This window comes from Dipodomys ordii, unplaced genomic scaffold (genome assembly GCF_000151885.1).
Source record: "Dipodomys ordii isolate 6190 unplaced genomic scaffold, Dord_2.0 Scaffold21, whole genome shotgun sequence".
Taxonomy (NCBI): domain Eukaryota; kingdom Metazoa; phylum Chordata; class Mammalia; order Rodentia; family Heteromyidae; genus Dipodomys; species Dipodomys ordii.
This window is the reverse complement of record NW_012267237.1, coordinates 17,264,426-17,286,433: the sequence shown is the minus strand read 5'-3', so window position 1 is coordinate 17,286,433 and position 22,008 is coordinate 17,264,426. Positions and strand designations below refer to the sequence as shown.

At 35.2% G+C, this 22,008-nt stretch overlaps 1 protein-coding gene across 1 annotated transcript in view; it reads left to right on the top strand.

Moving 5' to 3' along the window:
• Cdh9 (cadherin 9, type 2 (T1-cadherin)) overlaps positions 1 to 22,008 on the top strand; it is a 75,796-nt gene that overhangs the window by 48,049 nt on the left and 5,739 nt on the right. Inside the window, exons 3-10 of the mRNA XM_013013857.1 lie at positions 713 to 832; positions 1,653 to 1,820; positions 4,064 to 4,251; positions 5,143 to 5,396; positions 14,911 to 15,047; positions 15,537 to 15,658; positions 20,115 to 20,232; positions 20,328 to 20,579. Coding sequence (XP_012869311.1) covers positions 713 to 832; positions 1,653 to 1,820; positions 4,064 to 4,251; positions 5,143 to 5,396; positions 14,911 to 15,047; positions 15,537 to 15,658; positions 20,115 to 20,232; positions 20,328 to 20,579 — 1,359 coding nt within the window. The remainder of the gene's footprint in view (positions 1 to 712; positions 833 to 1,652; positions 1,821 to 4,063; positions 4,252 to 5,142; positions 5,397 to 14,910; positions 15,048 to 15,536; positions 15,659 to 20,114; positions 20,233 to 20,327; positions 20,580 to 22,008) is intronic.

Genomic DNA, 22,008 nt, shown 5'->3' with positions numbered 1-22,008 from the left:
GGGTTCTGGTTCTTGTACTCATGTTTCACATTCTCAGTTGAAAATATATCACTTTATGCCTGTAATTCCTTCACCACTCAATTTTCTCTATTTTTACTATGCTAATTTAATACAGGGCTTCTCTCTTGCTGAGCCTACATTCTACAAGCAGGAGTATAAGAAATTTAGAGTTGCCAGATGAAAATATGTGCTCTAATGGCAATTTCAACTTTGTTATATTCATATATTCTGTCCTTTAGAACCTTTCCACTTAATAGTTCAGTTCATTATTGAGTCTCATGATATCACCTTTGTGATAACACACATAGTTATTATTCATTAATTTATCATAGCCAAAAATAAATAGGGGATGGTTAGTTGTTTTTTTTTTAATTGAGGGAGAAAAGGATTTTCATTGATGTTGTTCTTGCTTTAAGACAGTATTACATAACTTTTGTCAAACACACCATAGTCTAAAACAGCACACTACTATCTATAAGTTTCAGAAAATGGGAAGGGGTGGGAAGGGGAGGGAAGGGGAAACAAAGGAGGAGGCTACAATGCTTGATAAGAAATGTACTTATTATCTTTCCCATGTAATTGTAACCCCTCTCTATGGTATTTTCACAAGAAAAAAATAAGATTGAAGTTTTCAGAAAAACAAAACCTAAATGTTTGCAATTCAAATACATAGTAGTATTCACACCTCTTCCTTGGGGTGGGGATGGAACAGGTACATCTGTCATACAAGTGACAGCCACGGATGCAGATGATGCCAATTACGGAAACAGTGCCAAAATTGTCTACAGCATCCTGCAAGGGCAGCCATACTTCTCCGTGGACCCAGAATCAGGTACAAACATTTATCTTGGTCTGATTCTCATTAAATCATACATCTGATTGTACAACTGTTTACTAAAAACGTATATCTGTGTTGTGAAATATACCCACACATTGTCAGATTAGTGTTTTCTAGGGTTCTCCCCTGAAGACTCAAGCAAACTTTCTAATACTGAAACAACCTACTTGGCTGTTAAATTATTATTTGTTAGGTTTAATAACTACAAAATTTCACAGAGGTACAGCGTATTTTATGACATTAAGGGTTGAAACCTAAAAATTGAAAAGTATCCAAATTCAACAATGTCATATGCTATGTATTTATTTTTTTTCTAAAATCATTTCTTCTCTTTTCCTTTTTTTTTTCTGATAAGACATAAGGCCTAGACTCTGTCCTTGATCTCTATTCAAGGTTGGTGCTCTACCAGTGTAAGCCACCAATCCACTTCTGGTTTTAAAGTGGTTAATTGGATATGAGTCACACTGACATTCCTTCATAGGCTGGCTTTCAACCATGATCCTCAGATTTCAGCCTCCTAAATAGCTAGGATTACAGGCATGAACCACCAGCACCCTCCTCCAAATTCATGCTCCCCATCCCCCTAAAGATCATTGCACTGATTTACCAAATTCAACTCCTTGAAGAACAGTCCTTTGGTCTTCAATTGACAATTTTGTTTGTTTCTGTTTGCTTGAATGTTGTAAAATCCATTGGCAATATGACAAAGGTATTTTAGAACGCCAAGATTTTTGCTCATTTGTGATACAATGAAATTTATATAGCATGGCTTAATTTTAAAAGGCAGTGACTTATTTATTTTTTTTCCTGAAAGGCATAATAAAAACTGCATTACCAGACATGAGCAGAGAAAATCGAGAGCAGTACCAGGTGGTTATTCAAGCCAAAGACATGGGTGGCCAAATGGGAGGTCTTTCTGGAACTACTACAGTGAACATCACTCTCACAGACGTAAACAACAATCCTCCTCGATTTCCACAGAGTAAGGAATGTCTCAGTGCTCCCCTGTGGCAAAGCTTCTGCAATGTACTAGGAGCAGAATCTAACATTTGTGTATTTAGGTTCATGCATCTGATTAAGTCATCAGTCCCTCCTTCCACAAAAATAATCGCATCATACTCTGAATTAAAAATGATAATTGTTCTCACAATTGAAGAGCTGAGAGAAAGCACAAATGAGAAATTCTGTTGCAACTTTAAAATAATCTCTGTCTTCCTTGTTGTAGAACGCAATGCAGACCAATTTCTCAACATTTACAATGAAGCTCTGATGCTTTCCTTCTGCCCTTCTTGGTTAGCAGTGTGGAATTTGGTTTGCCTTCTTGAATTCAAAGTATAGGTCTTTCCCTTGCCTTTCCTCAGCGCTCTTATTTGTCAATAGACATTATAAGAATTTAATTCATGCTATTAGATTTGATGTTTTAATATCTCTGGAACTAATTTCTATATTAAAACCAATGCCAATGGTTAAATTTGTAGCATTTCTGTATTTTATCAGTGAATCTAAATGTCATGATTTCCATTGGCTAGGATGATAAGTTATTGATACTTTACAATATGGGATGACATACTAAAATGCAGTACTATCAATTTTATTTAGCCTCGAAGATTAAATTATTAAATTCCCTTTCAGTTGTTACAATTCTGGGATATGCTTTAGACTATAATTACTTTGTTTTACATGAGGATTGTATTTAAAAGAAGATTCCTATTTGGTGCTATTTTTTTCCAAATAATACACTAAAGTTGATATTTTCAGTTAAGAGTACAAAATTTAACTTCTAATCACTGATTTCAATGCAATTGTTTTAATGCAATATTTTCAGTAAATGTGCTTCAGCTTGCCAAACTTTGAAATATCTGTTGAATCATCATTGGTGGATGTATCCATAACATTGATAACATAACAAGTTTCTTTAATAATGAAGAATAGACCTAAATAACATTAAAGTAACCACTATTTTTCAATTCCTGAAATATAAACTAAAAATAAAACTTGATGAGTTCCCTCATAATTGTACAATCTGTAATTCCAAGAATTATTAGAATAGTAACAAATGACTTGAAACTATTACAGTTAAGATACTTACAGTAGTAACAAAATGATGAGAACCAGATCCCCAATGAAATTAATTTCAGATCTCTAGTCAGTGTCCTAGCAAACATATGAACTTCTATTAGTGTCTTTCTTACTTTATGAATGAGCACATTGACATCCAATTTGAGATAATCCAACCTGCCCAATGGTTTAGATTTCTGGTTTAGATTTAAAAGAACATATATGTTTTAAAACATAATTTAATAGCCATAAAATGTATGTTGAAGCGAGGTGCCGGTGGCTCACACCTGTAATACTAGCTATGTAGGTGGCTGAGAACTGAGGATTGTGGTTCAAAGCCAACCCAGGCAGAAACTCCTTGATATTCTTATCTCCAATAAGCCACCAGAAAAACGGAAGTGGCCCTGTGGCTGAAGTGGTAGAGCACTAGCCTTATTGAGCTGAAGAGCTGAGGGACAGCATCCAAGCCCAGAGTTCAAGCCCCACGACCCCTCCCTCCCCCAAAAAAGTAAAGTTACTGCAGAGAGCGGTTACAGTTGCATGAATAAGGTAATGAGTACATTTCCTATCGAATATTGTTACCTTCCTTTGTTTTCCCCCTACCATCCTTCCCCTCTCCACCTCCCCAATTCCTCTCATCTCAAATTATAAAGTTCATTTTCAACATAGTGTCTTGTACAACTCATTGTGACAATGGGTCCACCTGTATCCATATGTCAGCATTTCCACAGAGAAACAGTATACAAAAACTCTTTGGGTTTGGGAGGGATGGGTGAGAATTTTGAAAGGAGTGACATGGAGCAGGATGTGTTCTATTCAAGTTTTTAATGGCAACTACTTTGTACAACTACTTAAAGATAATAAAAATGTTTTTGTCTTATTTTCACTCCAAATTATAGGTTATAATATCATATTTCCACCTGTAATCTAGATAACTTTGGTTACCTTTATTTCACTATATTTTTCATTAACTAAGTGGGAATTTCTAAAACTTAAAAATGTTTTTCCATTTAAACTGTAATTTTGACAGTTTAAAATTCAACATGATGTAAAATATTTCCTGATTTAAAATTGTTTCATTAAAATAAGAGAGAGGGGAGAGACAGCGAGAGCAAGAGTGAGAGAGAGAAAAGATGACATGCCCAATGTCTCTGATTTAATTTGCAGGTACCTATCAGTTCAATTCTCTGGAGTCTGTACCTCTGGGAACCCACCTTGGAAGGATTAAAGCCAATGACCCTGACACGGGGGAAAATGCTGAGATGAAATACAGCATTGCTGACGGAGATGGAGCAGACATGTTTGATGTCATCACAGACAAGGATACACAGGAAGGGATTATCATTGTCAAACAGGTTCCTCTTCACCATCTACATTCCTTTTTCAAGGGCTCTGTAATTTACTCTTGCTGTTCAGGAAAGGGCGAAAGCTCAGAGTATATTCTTTTCAGATTTTATGTGGTTTTGATCCTTCACAGAAGTGGTAAAAGGCTGTGACCTCACTTCACATAAGTGAAGGGTTTTCATCACTGATACTTATAAAGTGGTATAAAAGCTCAGTAACTGTGTTTGTAGTAAACAGCCATCAGATTCAAAAGCACTTGTTTTGTACTTGTGTATGAAGGGGGGAAAAGAAATGTGTTCAGCCTCACTTTTATTTCATACACTCTTAAAGATGATTCCAGTGCTATGGAAGGTGGTGGATTATTTAGGTAAAAAACAACTCAGTGTCATTTTTTGCATTCATGTTCTTGATTTTTAATGTAGTATGGGAGAATATGCTGAGACTTTTAGATGGTATAATATAGGTCAATATTAATTATTTTATTTCACTTCTTTCCCTCACATTTTTCTGGCTACTTATTTTCTAAAAATTACATTTTATTCAATATTCTCATCTTCACTACCTTCCATTTTAATAATATCAATAATCACAAATCCATTATATGATGCTTTATTTACCTCTCTGAAGTCCATTAGCACATACTTCATTCACCTGTGTTTAAAAATATTTAAGTACATTACCCAGTAGAAATAAATTTGAATAGATAATATGTTATATTTAGTTAAATTCTTAAAATATCTATAAGGCAAACAGAAAGGTACTAATTTATATACCGGTAATGACTGATGAAATTATTTAACCATACTTGTTGAGTTCATTAAAAGAGCAGGTTATTAAAATTGGCAGCCATTGTTATTTCTTCTAAATCATGCTGATTTTTTTCCTGTTTTATTTAACTTTAGAATTTAGATTTTGAAAAAAAGATGCTGTACACATTACGAGTGGATGTGAGCAACACTCACCCCGATCCACGCTTCTTGCACCTGGGGCCATTTAAAGACACAGCCGTGGTTAAAGTGTCTGTGGAAGATGCGGATGAACCTCCCGTGTTCAGCAAATTCTCTTACTTAATAGAAGTTGATGAAGACGTCAAGGAAGGCAGCATCATAGGACAGGTCACAGCATATGACCCAGATGCCATGAACAATGTAATCAAGTAAGTTTCCAAGTTAAAGCCTCATGTGGAAAAGCTGTATTGCACGGTTCAATTGTCAATTCGAGTGATAAACACTTGAGGGGGGTGAAGTCTTACCAGACAGTTGACTAATTGCTCTAGGTATTTTGTTTTCCTTAAGTCTTATGATGCTCTGGGTATGAGACTACAATATTTCTCTGGGAATGATCATATTGAGGCACTGTGCGTTTACATAATTAGCTTCATAGTGGCAAAAGTAAAATCAGCAACACCAATCTCTATTTGTTGATATGGTTCTTACCCATCATTCTTCTTTGTTAATTAAAAAATTAAAAATTCTTTAGAAAAAAATTTAGAAATTATTGCTAAAAATATATCTATTCTCTATAAACACCAAAATATCTTCTTCAAAAATATCTAATAAACCTAACACATGCCACAATTGTGAAGCAACTATGTAGCAATTATATTTTCATTAAAACCAAAATGATAGCAAATGATAATAATATGTAAATTAATAGGAGATATAAAATTACTAGTAGCTAGTAAAGTGACACTTCTCCAAATATGAATGTAGTATCCACCACTTAAAAGCTTTTAAAAGGTCAAAATTTTTGCCAATTCTTAAAATTCATACTTAAGAAGGATAAAAAATTGATTGTAATATAAATGGGTATGATAGGTACATGGTAGTGAATGTGTAGGAATATAAACAACTCAAATTTTCTCATAAATGCCTTGTTAATAAGAACAAAATTTTCTTAATATTTACTTAATTATTTACTTATGTATGTACATATGTGTCTATATATGCATGTATGTGTGTATGTATGTATGCATGTATGTGTCAGCTGGGAACTTGAACTCAAGACCCAGGCGCTGTTCCTGAGACTCTTTTCTGCTGAAAGCTAACAATCTACCACTTAAGCCACAGTACCACTTCCAGTTTTTGAGTGGTTTATTAAAGATAAAAGTCTCATACCAGGCCAGCTTTGAACCCTGATCATCAGATCTCAGCCTACTGAGCAGCTAGGATTACAGTTGTGAAATACTGGTACCTGGCAATATTGTTTTGTTTTGTTTTTAATGACAGAAAGAAAATGCTTAAATTATTTTCATTCCAACATCCCTGAACTCTAGGACTTTTCTTTTTCTAATTTAGATTCAGGCACTATTTTTTGGAAGGTTATCCATGTTTTCTGACATTATGGACAAATTTCTTATTATTCTCCCATATGTATGCTTGGTATTTATTTTCCTTAATTCATTTTCGGGACAGCCATCAGAATACTATTGTATAAAAGTATCAAAAGAGAAATCATAAGTGTGCTTACTGTTTTATGAGGAAATTATTTACTATATTGTTCCCCACTCTGATACAATTTACAACTTTATTTCCTTTATAAAATCGTGTGCATCAGCCAGGTGTCAGAGGCTCAGGCCTTTAATCATAGTCACTAGCTGTCAATGTCTAAGGTGTTGGGGTCCCTGGGTAAGGGTCACGAAATCACCAGGACACAGGCCATGCAGAGTGTAAACAGCAATTGCCACTGCATGCTGTGCTTTATTGTTGGTGGGTATTTAAAGACAAGCAAGCATTATCTTTGCCAAGATTTAGTCAGGAAACATTCATACAAAGAATTGCAACAGATACATTTTTACTAAACCTATGAGACAATGTCTTTGTATATTATTATCTAAACTATTTTAGAGCAAGGTCAAACCACTTCCCTAATCTCAGGAAAATGCTTGACTAGCTGTTCATGTATGCTTAAGCAAGCAGAAGAGCTACTTCCTCAGCTCCCAGGAGTCTGTGACATGTTTTGAGATAGGGAGAGAGAACAAGTTTCCTCTCTAGCCCGGCATGCCAAGAGCTTTCCACATACACAAACACAGTCCTCAGAAAATCCTGAGGCCTGAGCCTGCATCATTCTGCCCTGTCAAATAGACCTGAGTCTTCACATCTACCCTTGAACCAAAAAGCTAAGGGACCAAGCCCAGGATCTGAATTCAAGCCTTCGACTGGCACAAAATAAAATTAACTAAAAAACAAATAAAACAAAAAAATAGGTTCATTGCCATTTATTGAGAAATTGGTTCAGTGTGTGCAGATGAGTTTCAAAGCTTCATGTTTGCTAAGCAAATGCTGTACCTCCTGAATCATGTGTTTTTGCTCAGGGTTGACCTCAGATTTCAATCGTATCTATCGCCTCGTACGTATCTGTGATTAAAGAGAGATATCAACACACCCCTTTAAAAGTTGGGATTGGATCATGCTAACTTTTCACATGAACTTGATTTGAAACTGGTCCTCTTGATTTTTGTCTTCAAGTAGATGAGATTGTCACTGGGACTAGCCTATCTTTATTACTTATTTGAGGAATAAATTTATTCCTCGATGTTATTATTGAGATACCCATGTGGTTTGCTAAAATGGTGGGATATTTTTATTTTATAAAATATTGAACAACCCTGAATTTATGAGATAAATGCCATATAGTTGTTTTTGTCCTTATAAGTATTGCTACTGATTAGCTTTTACTTCCTTTGTTGTCATTGTCTAGATTTGGTACCACAGTTATCAATGACTTTGACCAGGATATATTATTGTATGCCTGTAGAAAAATGTCAGAATTAAATCTTGCCTTGATGAAGTAATATATATTAACAAACAAAGAAATAAATAGATTAAATAAATTTTAGGAGAAAAAGACAGTAGTAAACAATTGTCTTATTTTCTAGACTTTCTTGCATAGAGATAGTCTTTTCCTTTCATATTTGACAAGCTTTAACAGCTACGGTATTTGGCATCAAAAATTTCTTTTTTTTTGAATTTATTTATTGTAAAGATGCTGTACAGAGGGGTTACAGTTACATGAGTAAGGTAATGAGTACATTTCTTGTCCAACATTGCTATCCCCTCTTTGTTTTTTTCCTACTACCCTTTCCCTTTCCTATCTCTCTTACTCCTCCCCCGCCACCCAAAGTTGTAAAGTTCATTTCCAACATAGTGTCTTGTGAGTATCATTGCTGAAATGGGTCATCCTGTGTCCTTGTCTCAGCATTTTGTTATTCCCCTTCCCTCCCCAAATTTGATAAATGTATATACAAAGTGCAGGGTCCTAAAATCAAATAGAGTGACAAAGGGGATATATCATAGGAGGAAGAGCATATAAAGGGAAGAAAAAAGATCACATAGTACATTAAAAACAACAACAATAAAGAAAAACCTCTTGTCAGAAATTTCTCATAGCTTACAAGTTGCCTTTTTCTTGATCTAGGGGTTAATTTTTTTTTTTCTTTTCAGAGTATCTGTGAGTTCAGCTAAAATGTTAAACTTATTAATATATATTTGTTCAAAACATATACAAATTTTACAGTAACTTTTGGATATCAACATGGTTCATTTGCATTCTCACTTAAAACACAAATTTACATAGGGAGTATGTGTTTTTATTTTAACCCTAAATTAATATGCTGTTTGTTAATTGGAATATTTAGATCCTTGCTTTAAACCATCTTATCAATTGCTTCTTGGTTGTTTTATTTATGTTGTTTTCTCTTGTCTTCAGCTTACTTTGAATTACTTCAGAATTTTCAGAATGAGTGGTACAATAAAATACTGTCTATACAATTTTTGTTGTATCTCTTTCTCTTCCTGTGTGTCTCTTACCTTCTATGTCTTTCTCTCTCTCTCTGTCTCTGTGTCTCTGTCTCACACACACACACACACACACACACACACACACACACACAAGTCTTAAATACACCAGGGATTGAACTCAGGATGCCGTGCTTTCTAGTCAGGCACTTTAACACTGAGCCATACTTCCAACATCTTTTCTTTCAAATAGGTCTATTGTGCGTCCATCTGCTTTTAATGCTGTCAGTTGTGTCAAGTGACTTGATTTGGCCACCGAAGACTTCATTTTTGTTCAAAGATTATTTTGGTTTTAGGATCTGTGAATTTTTAGGTTCTGTCTGAAACTTTTAGTCATCATTTCATCAGTGTGTTTTGCCTTACATTTAGCTTCATATCCAAGTCCGATAGTTTTTATGCAAAATTTTGTTAGTTTTAAATCCATATCTGCGGTATTTTTCAATGTTAGGTATTGTACTCACGTCTGTAGATGTTTTACACATTCATACACACATATTATATTACATATATATTATATATTGCACCAAGTGTAATATTCACGTTGGAACTCAGAGCCTTGCTCTTTCTAGACACATACTGTACCATTTGAACCCCACACTAGCACTTTTTGCTTTTATTGGTCTTTGAATACAGCTTTGCCTTTATTATTGGCCATTCTTGAATGTGATCCTTTTCATATTTGGGCAGCTCATGTAATTTAAGTGACAGACATATCTCACCATAGCCCTCTTTAATTAGTTTAGATGAAGTCTCCTGACAATTTTGTTTGAGTAGCCTCGAAGAAGAATCCTCTTGATCTTTCCTATTGAGTAGTAGAATTATTGCTGTATAGAATTATACACCTTGAGGGGACAAGACGTTTCTGACCAATCTACTAAACTTCCTGTAAGCTACTATTTTCCACTCTCTATGGTGAGAATATTTCACAATTAGTCCTTTTCATGTTTTGGCCCTTTATCCATATGAATGGTTTCCTCTATGGAATGATGTTCTGATACAATCTCTTGGATAAAGATTGTGAGCCGGTGGCTCATGCCTGTAATCCTAGCTACTCAGGATGCTGAGATGTGAGGATTGCGGTTCAAAGCCAGCCAGGGAAGGAAAGGCCATGAGACTCTTATCTCCAATAAACCACTAGAAAACTGGAAGTGGTGCTGTGGCTCAAGCGGCAGAGTGCTCGCCTTGAGCTGAAGAGTGCAGGGACAGAGCCCAAGCCAAAAAAAAAAAAAAGAGTTGTGTGGTATCTTGCAAACTTTTTCTACCTTAGTCACCATGAACTCCTGCATCATCTTTTCAACAGAAGCACCTTGGCAGACTCCATCCTCAATTCTATATCCTGGATTGTAGCAGATCTCTACACTTCATACAGACGTCCTAGAGCTCACTTCCCCTTCATTATATCCCATTTATCCAGAATTTTCATCTTCATTTCTAGAAATTTCTTTCTTAAGATCTACTGTTTTATGTATTTGTTGGACTTTTAAGGATTATAGTACTATTATAAAACCAATCTTTATTGTTCTGTCTTTTCCAAACTAAGGTAGAAAAGTTATATCAAAACATAGATATATACTGAATCATAATGCTTTGTTTTAGGTGACACAAGAGCATTTGCAGTAAATAAGATTGCGTAGCTCACTGCTCTGTCATTTCATCAATGTAGTTTTTCAGTCACATTAAATGTTCTATGTTTGAAACTATTTTTCACCTTGCTATCCCAACTTTGTATCAAGTTCAGTATGTATACATATATCTTTATATTAATTCTGAGTTTTCACTTATCTCACTAAATTTCTTAACAAAATGTGTTTTTATGAAGTGTGTGCTAGCATGTAAATAATACATCACTGATGAGCAATTACAGTGTTTGAATGCATACTACTCCCGTAAATGCTATAACTGCCTAAGAAAAAGAATGTCAAACATAAAGTTTCCTCATCAAAGATTAGCAGTAAGATTTTCTCTCTTGCTTTCCAAGCTGCTTAGTGTAATAAATGTAGTTTATACATTTTTAAATTTTTTGTTCTCCCAAAGACATTTACACTATCATGTGTTTACAAATATTAGAGAAAACTAAAACTAAAAAACAAAACAAAATGAAATAGCAAGTCTTGTTTCATCTAGATTCCCAAGAAATATTAAGAGAACAAATTTTGAAGTGTTACTAATCCTGATATCATTTACATATCAGGTGATTCCCATTAAAAAGTAAGTGTGTGTCATAAATCTGTAGCTCTCCCAGCTACAATGTGAAGAAAAGTCACTAATAGTTCTCCAAGAATGCTGTGTTGTTATATGGAACTATATTTCTTGCTCTGATTTACTTCAGAACAGCATCCAATCTCAAGAGCTACAAAAGACAATGGATAGTATCATGCAGACCTGTACCTTAGGGAAAGTTTGAGATTGAGTTCTCACGCGTCCACTAGATCTCTACATCACATGCATTTTCTGAAGCACATCTGTCACTGGCACCATGAGATTGTGGCTACAATTAGCAGCTGTTGTCACCTCCGCTTCACCTCATTAGTTATCATGGAGCTCCCAAATTAGGGGGTTGATTATAGCTTTACAAGTTTCAAAAGAACATTTTGCTTCATTTCACAGCTATTTTATGCTTAGCATATTTAAAGTTCAATGATTTTTAGAAGAAATCTTTTCTACTGCTGCCAACCTAAAAAAACAAGAAAACAAATTTACTGTCAAGAGATGTAGTTATGCTCTAATACAATTCCTTCGTGCACTGTGGCTTGTACATCAGGCATTCTTACACACATACAGAGCCTAGCCATGCTACTTTAGCATTTCTTTTATTTTATTACAGAGGACAAAATATTTAATAATCTACCTGGGCAGGATGTCAAACAACTGTAAACAGAGAACACAAGAAGCTGAGGCAGGAGGACCCTGAGTTCAAGGCTTATCTGGGGTACATAAATAATTCTACTTAAAATAAGATTATTTCTGAATTGTATTTGAAATATCGAAGTAAAATTACAGGGAATTTACTTAGTCAACATACACATTTTTTAAAGAGGCATGGACTATTCATAGTTTTCAGCTACATTTGGAAAGCAGTAACTAGAAAACAAAAGGAATATCTATATGCCAAATATTGAATTATTGAATTAACTGCCGGGATTTCAGAACAATAAAGCAAATTCTATCAGAACCCACTATTTCATACTACTTATTTGTTTGGTCATGGATAAAATTGCAGGGACATATAATTAATTTATGTTTTACACACATATGTAAATGATATATAAAAGAAAATAAATAAAATATAAATACCAGAGCTCAGCTTCCACATTCTCTTATTTAAAGTACTTTTTTTGTTTGTCATTTGCTGTGTATGTATGATTAGATCCTGTCTCTCTAGAAATAGCACATATAAAAAAATCACTGACTTTTCTATGTTATTGTTCAAAATTCAATACAGGGAAATCAATAAAATATTATTGTTATTGTAAGTCATCTACTGTGAACCTGAGATGTTGACTCTGTGTAAAGTGTTTATCTGGTCATTTGTTTTAAGGTGATGTATTTATTATTAATAAGTAAATCAGAATGTTTCTACTCAATGCTGAAAATAGAAATTGGCTGCTACATGAAAGAAAATTATCTCTGAGCTTTGACAAAAATGAGGCATCATTTGCACTGCAGAAAAACTCTAAATATAGACCAGGAAGTTTGCAATGTTAATGACAGAAAGTGAGAGTGAGAGCGAGCTGTTTCTAGAGTGTCAAAGTGACTCTCCTTCATGAATTCTTAACTTGAAAGACAATGCTTTCAAGGTGAATCCAAACAGTAAGACAGTGGGAAACCCATATCTATTTTTGATCCTACATAAGCTATTAGTGAATCAAGTTTGACTTCTTCAGTGTTAGACCTGATCTTTATACTCATTCCATGTGAATCTACATAGCAGGTAACAGTGAGGGAGAGACAGAGAGAGAGAGAGAGAGTGCTTTGTTTTCTAAAATCTATCTAAGCATAAACAGATAATGGTAACTTCATCTACTACATAGGTGGAAATATTTCTTTACTGGTGAATATTGAGAATGGAGTTGGCTTGTTTGTTTACTTCTTTTTGTTTTCTTTTTTAAGCAAAAGAATATGGTTATGTTATTTTACTTTTCTTTCCTACATTCATTTATATTTCTGTAGATACATAAGCTGGATTTTTTAATGCACAAAACATATGATTTGAATGACTTTCCTTTTACACAACATGTAGCAGAAATGTGATCTCATATGTAAATAAAACACACATTAAGAAATAAATTATAGGAGAGTTGAAACAAAATATTTTTGTTTACCTCACTACATGCAAACAGTAAAAATAAGGGACAGCACATTCCATATGCTGGCCAGTCCCAATTTTGGAACACTAATAATTACTTTAAAAATTAAATCTGCTGTTCTTTCTGTTAAGGATCATTTTCACTGTATTTGATGAAATAGGGATACAGATGGACCCATTACAACAATGATATGTACAAGAAGTGTGGAGTCCCAGTTCCGACACTGGAACTCCTTATTCAAATTAGATATTTCTGTTTAGCATATCCAGGGCTTTGTGTACACTGGGCAAGCACTCTACCTCTGAACAATACAACCAATCAATTCTTGTACATAATAAAATACAGAAGTGATTCATGTGAATAACAATCTTCGAAAACGTTCATTCTTCCCATATGGATTTTTTCTCTACTCAGCAAGAAAACTGTCAGACAGGTAAATTGTATTTGCTAGCTAATTATAATATAAACATAATGACTTAAATAAACAGAAATCTATTCTCTTACTATTCTTTAAGTGAAAAACATGGTATGAGTCTCCCTGGGCTCCAATAGACATGAAGGTGTGGAAAGGTACATTTCTTTCTGCAGACATTGGAAAAGAATTGTCTGCTTGCTTATTTAGGTCCCTGTCAGATTTCAAATTCTTGCATAGATAAGGTTCCACTTTCCTTCCAGGCTCCCCTCAGGACTGTTGTTAATTTGTTCTTCAGTCTTTAAGATTAAAGTCAAGTCCTTCTCGCCCTTCAGTTTTCTCCTTTATGTCCCTTTCTTCATCTCCTTAGACCATTATCCTACTTTCCCTCTTATTCTACTCTAAAGGGCTCTTAGCATTAAATTAGAAACATCTGGAGAATCAAGAATAATCTTCAATCTTATTGCTATCTATCTTAATCACACCTGTAAAGTTAACTTTCACCATGTCACATAACAGATCTATGGGTTCTAGGGATTTGGTAATGAAACTTTTTGTGACTGCTGCTGATATACAGCTTATAGTGACAGCTGTGTCTTCATATTCAGTGTGGTTGTAAAATTACAGAGCTCTGAAGTAATGTAATCATATTTTATTTTTAATTTAACTGGTTGGGGGAAAAATGAGAGGACTATTCAGCTGATCATCTTCAGCAGAGATGTACCTTAGATATAGAGACATTCACAAGGAGGTTACTTTATAATATATTCCCTATATATTTGAAAGCACATTTAACTGATTTAATGCTATGGACTATCCAATTTAACATGAAACATTAATATGTCTAAATTACGGAAATAATCATTTCACAAAATATATAAATTTATTTAAAATTTACTAATCCACTTAGAAGCATCTGCAAAAATTTATCATTTTAAACCATGATTTTAAAACATTCCAACTAATACAATAAAAAATAATGGGCATAGTCAAATATATCTAGGTGTTTATATATATTATCTCTACAATTTAAAAGTTATCATCACTTTATATTTCCTGTTTTTGTCAACTCATACTGGGAATAGTCTATATAGCTTAAGAAACAGTGGAAGAATGAATAATCTTGCCTGGATTTATGAGTCTCTTTCCTGTCAGGTATTCTGTTGATCAGCATACTGACCTGGACCGGACTTTCAGTATCCACTCAGAAAATGGCTCAATTTTCACTCTGAAGCCTCTTGACCGAGAATCTTCCCCTTGGCACAATATCACCATCATGGCCACGGAAATAAGTAAGCTGTAGACATGTCCATGTAAACATTTAACTTGCAGCAAACTCAGAAAATAGTGGCACTAAGAAAATAGTTCTGACTTCAGTGGTTGTACTGTTGGGAAGACCTTAGGGGGCAAAAATATTTCAGAGGGTATTGCAATTTTTAGTAATATTTAGGATGTCTTTAAGAACTTATAAACCACTTATCCATTCTGCTTTCACAGTTTACAGTCTAATAAACATGCAATGCAACCTTTGAAAAAATCATTACTCAGCCTATTAAAATGATCTATTACAAATGATATTCAGTTCTCAATTATGCTTTCCTCTTTTTATTTTTTGCTTACATCAGGTAAGAAAGTTGGTGCATCAAAATCTAAACAGGAATTGTAACTATAACAGAACTGAGTTGTTGCTAATTTGCAAAGGGAAATGTAGTTTTATTGCATCTCTCTTAAATTCACTGAAATCTCAAGTGTGTTCTCTTGACCATATGTTCTTTTTACAGATAACCCCAAGCAAAGTAGCCACATCCCTGTCTTCATCAGAATTTTAGACATAAATGACCATGCGCCAGAATTTGCCACATACTATGAAACATTTGTTTGTGAGAATGCAAAATCTGGACAGGTAAGTGGAATTCATTAGAAATGTTCACAAATGTTTCTTTCCCAATGAGTATGACTGTGTTTTATCTCTATGATTTTTCTAGTTATTTTACTTCTTCTCATGCATTTATCAGCTCTTACCAAAAACTGAGATAATTTTTGGGGAGTAGCAGGGGGAAATCGGGCTTGTACCTAGGGTCTGGGCCCTGTCCCTGAACTTGTTTGCTCTATCACTTACATTCTACAATATAATGAATAACACATATACAAAAAGTTAGCCAGGTGCTAATGGCTCACACCTGTAATCCTAGCTATACAGGAGGTTGAAGTCTGAAAATTGTGGTTTGAAACTATCTGGGGCAGGAAAGACCATGAGACTTTTATTTCCAATAAACTACTCAGAAAAAGTCAGAAGTGTTCCTGTAGCTCAAGTGGTAAATGCTAAGTCTTGGGTAAAAGGAGTTTAGGGACTGTGCCCAGGCCTGGATTTCAAAGGCTAGGACCAAAAAAAAAGTAAAGAAAATGTCTTACTGGACTCAATATTAGATTGAGTTAGGTAAATTAAAATAAGGAAATAAGGGGCTGGGAATGTGACTTAGTGGTAGAGCGCTTGCCTTGCATGTCTGAGGCCCTGGGTTCAATTCCTCAGCACCACATAAACAAAAAGAAATAAGCTGGAAGTGGCACTGTGGCTCAAGAGGTAGAACTCTAGCCTTGAGCTGAAGAGCTGAGGGACAGCGCCCAGGCCCAGAGTTCAGGCCCCATGATCGGACCCCCCACAAAAAAAGGAAATAAATTATGAAGTCAATATGAAAAAAATATATGTAGCTCAGTCAGGAGTCCAATAACAAAAAAGTGTTTTTTATGATTTATAATTTGCAGATTGCTGAAATAAATCTAAATTAGAATTTTCTAAATTAAGGTAATATTTTAAGTATACCTAAAACAATTTAAAATCAGTTATATAGAATATATTCATCTTGACAGAACATGTTTTCTAATAATATTAACTATGTTCTTTTTGTTGAAAGTAATTCCAACAGTTATTTAGGCATATTTTAACAGAGGCATTATGGAAATGTCAAAAATCATCTGTAATTTCTTCCTTCTTAGAAGATAAATTGAAATGCTGTCTTATATTCTAATAGAAATTATTTAGATTGAGTATTTGTGCTCTTGCTGTTTATATGTTGTGCTCTCTAAGGAAATAATGAAGGTCAAATGAGGTCTTGGGATATGATGACCTGAGAGTCTCCCTAAAAAAAAAACAAAAAACAAATAAAGAAAAGAAAAGAAGATGCTTGAGCTGACAAACCAAGGGAAAGCCATGAGATAGCATTTCAACGTAACATTTTGCTATGTTGTCTCCCACATGACCAAGAAAAAGGTATTTTCCACAGTTGTCTTCTACAGAAACACCAGAGAAGGCTGAAGAGGTGTCATAGTTCTGATAGGCTAGCTGCTAAACTGGCTGAGGTATGAGGACCACAAATGTGAGGCAAATCTGGGCAACATGCTGTCCAAAAATAAGTAACAAGTTTTAATCCACATAAAGTCATTTTATCAAGTTTTCACTTCAAAATTGTTATATGGTTTGGTACTTTGCTGCAGGTCATGGTCAGTTCCTCGGTTCAGTAAATAGTTGCTGTATTGGATTATTTTTATATTCACACTTTAACATATTCAACCAAATCCACTGATACACATTCTACTCAAAACAAGATATTACTAGTATTGCAGCTAGTATTATTATCTGTTATTGTTTTCCTCTGAAATAGTCCAGGTAGGCACAGATAAAATTTATCTATAAAATAGTAAATACTGCAAAATGATTTTAAAATGTATTATTTTTGATAGTATTTGGGTTAAACGTTGGGGTTTCATGATTACTGAGCAGATGTTCTATTACTTGAGCCATAGCCTCAGGCTTGTTTGCTATGGTTTTCAGATAGGATCTTCAGATAGTTACCCTAAGAGATAGCCTGAGACAACAAACTTCCTCTCAATAGCTTGGATTATGGCCCACCATTGCCCACTTGTTGCATGCAAACATTTGCCTGGTCTGGCTTAGAATTTAAATTCTTTCAATCTCTGATTTCTAGTAACTGAGATTAAAGGTATGAACTTGTCATGCTCTTACTAAAACTTTTTGGCTTACTTTCTTGGATGATTATTACATGACTATAGACTTCTAAATATTCCGTAATAGTATAATTTCCCTCACACTCAATAAGGCTGAATTTTTCATAAAGCTATGCATGCATTAATTTGTTCATTTTTAGTTTTCACAGTTGTTTGTCACAATTTGGTTCCTGAGAGAGTCATGAAAATTTATTACAAACTAGATGATTTTTTTCTCCTCTTTTACAATTTAGGGATTATGGTGGTGCAGTATCATCAGGGTTATGATCTCTTCAAAGTCTCCAGGAGAAAATTCTTCTTAACATACTCAAGATTCTTGGTGTTTCCAGGAATCTCCCATGTCCCACGGAGTATGGAAGCCTCCATCCCGATTACATTCTTACTGTTTCTTCTCCTGGATCCAAGTTCATTTCTTTCTAGCAGGATGGAATCATTGTGTTAGAGCTTTCAGAGTTCCAAAACCATCTCTTTTTATTTTGATTACATCTGTGAAGTGTTTATTTCTCAATGAGCCATATTAACAGTTACTGTGATTTAGGATGTGAGTATATGTTCAGGGGTCAAGCACTAAGCTCCAATAGCCTACAGATACTATCTATGTGTTTACTATGTTTACATTCTTTGGATTTATTTGATTAACAGCTATAATACATATTAACATTCAACTTATTTAGGTTAACTATAATTAATATAGGATATTATTTCTTTATGAAAAATCAAACATAAAATAAGTTACTGACATATTTACATTCTTAAAATTTAAGTAAATCCATCTAAAATCAGAATAAATTTCTGTACATCATCAAACTAACAAAAACTTTGACAGAAAATTTTACTAAAAATAGCTTTTTTATTAGCATTCAGGGCAAGAATTTGAGCAAGAATGCTACACTGAAAAGTTGGATGCTGGTGGCAGACATCTGGAATAGAAGCTACTCAAAAGGTTAAACTTGCTGAATCACAGTTCAAGGCCAGTTTAGACAGGAAAGTCTGTGAGACTTTTATTTCCAATATTCTAAGCAAAAGCCAAAAGTGGAGCTGTGGTTCAAATGGTAGAGTGGTAGCCTTAAGGGGGAAAAATGTTCCGTGACAACACTCAGGCCTTGAATTCAAGCTCCATCATACATATCTGTGTGTGTGTGTGTGTGTGTGTGTGTGTGTGTGTGTGTGTGTGTGTTCTTTTTTCCCCTAAGGAACAATGGAGCAATGCTGAGCTACTTTTGTAGTATTTACTGCACAATTTAGAAGCATCCCTGAAATAAGTGTAAAAGCATGGTCTATTTGTCAATAAAACAAGTGAAGTTAAAGCTAAGATATAGATAAATTAGAAAAAAATACTGTCAGGAATTGTGTAGAATGGTTTGGCTGCAGAAGGTTTTTGGAAACATCAGTAACCATACACATTTATAAAGGGGTGACTATAAAATTTCAGTAACTTCACCACAGAATGTTAGCTTAGAATATCGGGTGATGATAAAGCTTCATACTTTCTTAGAAGTCAAGACTGAAAGTAAAGACAGCTCCACGTCTCACAGATGCGCACCCAGGATTAGAAGAGGAGCATGCCCATGTGGAGTCAGTGGTTTCTCCACTGTCAGACAGTCCACCTGTTGCTTGCTGTCCTGCTCCGTATTCCTCTAGGACACATGACTGACAGTACACTCAGCTACACAGTTTTATCATCCTGAATTTCCACATTGTCTTTAACATTTCTTCATAGATTTATATTTGCAAATGACATTAAAACTAAAGCATGCAAACATAAAAGGAAATATTCAATACAATGTTCACAGTTATTCTCAGATCTTTAACATCTTTATGATAGGAACTCTTTCATTGGTTCATTTTCCCCAAACTTAATGAGATAGTATTTTAATATCTATTAGTGATGCAGGTACTCCTTTTCATTTCTTAAAGATATTACTTAAGATGTCTTCCTTTGAGAAATTATTTTCAAGCAGAGGAAACTGAATCCCATCCAAATAGTAATAATGGAGACAAGTACTCTTTCAGCGCACAAATAGCACAGAATAGGACCTGAGTGATCACATTTTTCTTTGAAGGTGGAAGGTTCTCGTGGCTTTCTAGCAGAAAATGGGGCACAAGATGCCATGGAAACTAAGACGTGATGGATGTTTTGCAAAATTACTTAAATGTTATCTTGGACAAAACTATTTAAAATCCCTTGGCGAAGCTTTCTGCAAGTGACATGTTTGCTTTCTTTAAGTTTTAGAGATAGAAACCGAGCATGAGCCAACACACTTGTAAATCTCCTAGGGACAGAGAGGGGCTTCTTGTTCCTTGTGCCTGAATGAATGCTTCTATTTGCATTGCAGCTGATTCAAACTGTCAGTGTCACGGACAGAGACGACCCACCTCGAGGCCACAAGTTCTTCTTTGAACCGGTGCCAGATGTTCCTCTTAACCCGAACTTCACCATCGTAGACAATAAAGGTAGAGGAGAGCCTTAGAGATAATCATCCCCAACCCTTGAGAAGGAAAGAAATGAAAAACGACTGCAAAGTGCTTTTCTTTGTGTTTCTCCTCAGATAACACGGCGGGAATCCTCACCCGTAAAGATGGGTACAGTCGCACCAAAATGAGCACCTACCTCCTGCCCATTCTAATCTTTGACAATGACTACCCTATTCAGAGCAGCACTGGCACACTCACCATCCGCGTGTGCGCCTGTGACAAGCATGGGAACATGCAGTCGTGCAACGCCGAGGCCCTGGTCCTTGCTGCTGGCCTGAGCACGGGGGCCATGGTAGCCATCCTGCTGTGTGTGGTCATTCTGCTCAGTAAGCCAATCCCCAACCGCCAAAGCTCCGCCACTGCCCAGGCACTGGGTGTGAAACTGCACTCTTCCCCACACCTAAGGGTCCAACACTTGCACTTTGGGAGGGGCATGCATGGTTTCCATTCAGATTGTTTTCATTACCAGCTATTATTTGGACAAGGGGGGGGATTTTGCTCTGTAACTACAGACAAGCATACAATGAGCATGCATCAATTTCAACATCTCCCGCCAGCTCTGCCCCCTTCCTTTGAAAGACTTCAACAATTTGCACTGCCCTGCTTCCATGAACGGTACAATACCCATCATTCATGTACGTCCTTATCCATGCTCTCCATTCACCTCCCCCTCCCCCTTTTGCTGCTATCTGTCCCCAAAGAGAGCCTGGCTTACTATTCTGTCAGTCATTGTAGTGGACATGATTGGACCAAGGTGTTTCACCATGGTATTTCATACAGACATCTTACATTTCACATTTCAATGATATAACCTTCCAGAATTGTCCCTCTCTCATTAACCTCTACTCATCTCATATTGACTAGATTCCAGTAAATCTCCTTATGAACCTATTCATAACTGTAAACAATATATTTTGATATTTTTCACCCTCAGTCCTCCTCTCCCTTCTCCTCAATGCAGAACAAACATCATATGTAATATTATGTTACATGTATGCTCATATACAAATATGTATTCTTATATATGAATGTACATGTCTATGAATGTATGTTTTTAAGACCAGATTACACATGTAAGGAAAATGTGAAATTTGACCTTTTGACTTTGGTTAACCTCATTCAAAATGATAACCTCCAATTCCATCTAGTGTCCAGCAAATGGTATGATTTGATTTAAACAATTTTTATTAAGCAATCATACTTTTGATTAGAGAAAAATACTTTATGCCTTTGGGGATAGGTCTAGCATCCTAGATATCATTAATAGGACAGAATGCAATAAATTTATTATCAAATAATCTTACATCATTAATTGTAGATTAGTGCTCTAAAGATATTTGAATTTTAAGTCAATCTTCTTAACTCTTCAAGGTAACCATTTTTGTTCTATTACAGAATGCCTAAAGAATATGTCTAATTATCATTTTTCTTTTTTTTTTTTTGGGTCCGGTTGTGGGGCCTGAAATCTGGGCCTGGGCGCTGTCCCTCAGCTCAAGGCTAGTGCTCTACCACTGAGCCACCTTCCCAGCCCCTAATTATCATTTTTCTAAAGTACTTTAACAGTAATCAGAAAAAATAAAAAGAAAACAAATACCAGAGGATTATCTATTATTCCTCAAACTGTACATAATTTCACCTCTCTATATAACTACCATTACTAACATGTTTGATTTGTTGTTTTGTTTTGCGGGTCCTGGGGCTTGAACTCTGGGCCTGAGTGCTGTTCATAAGCTCTTGTGCTGTAGGCTAGCACTT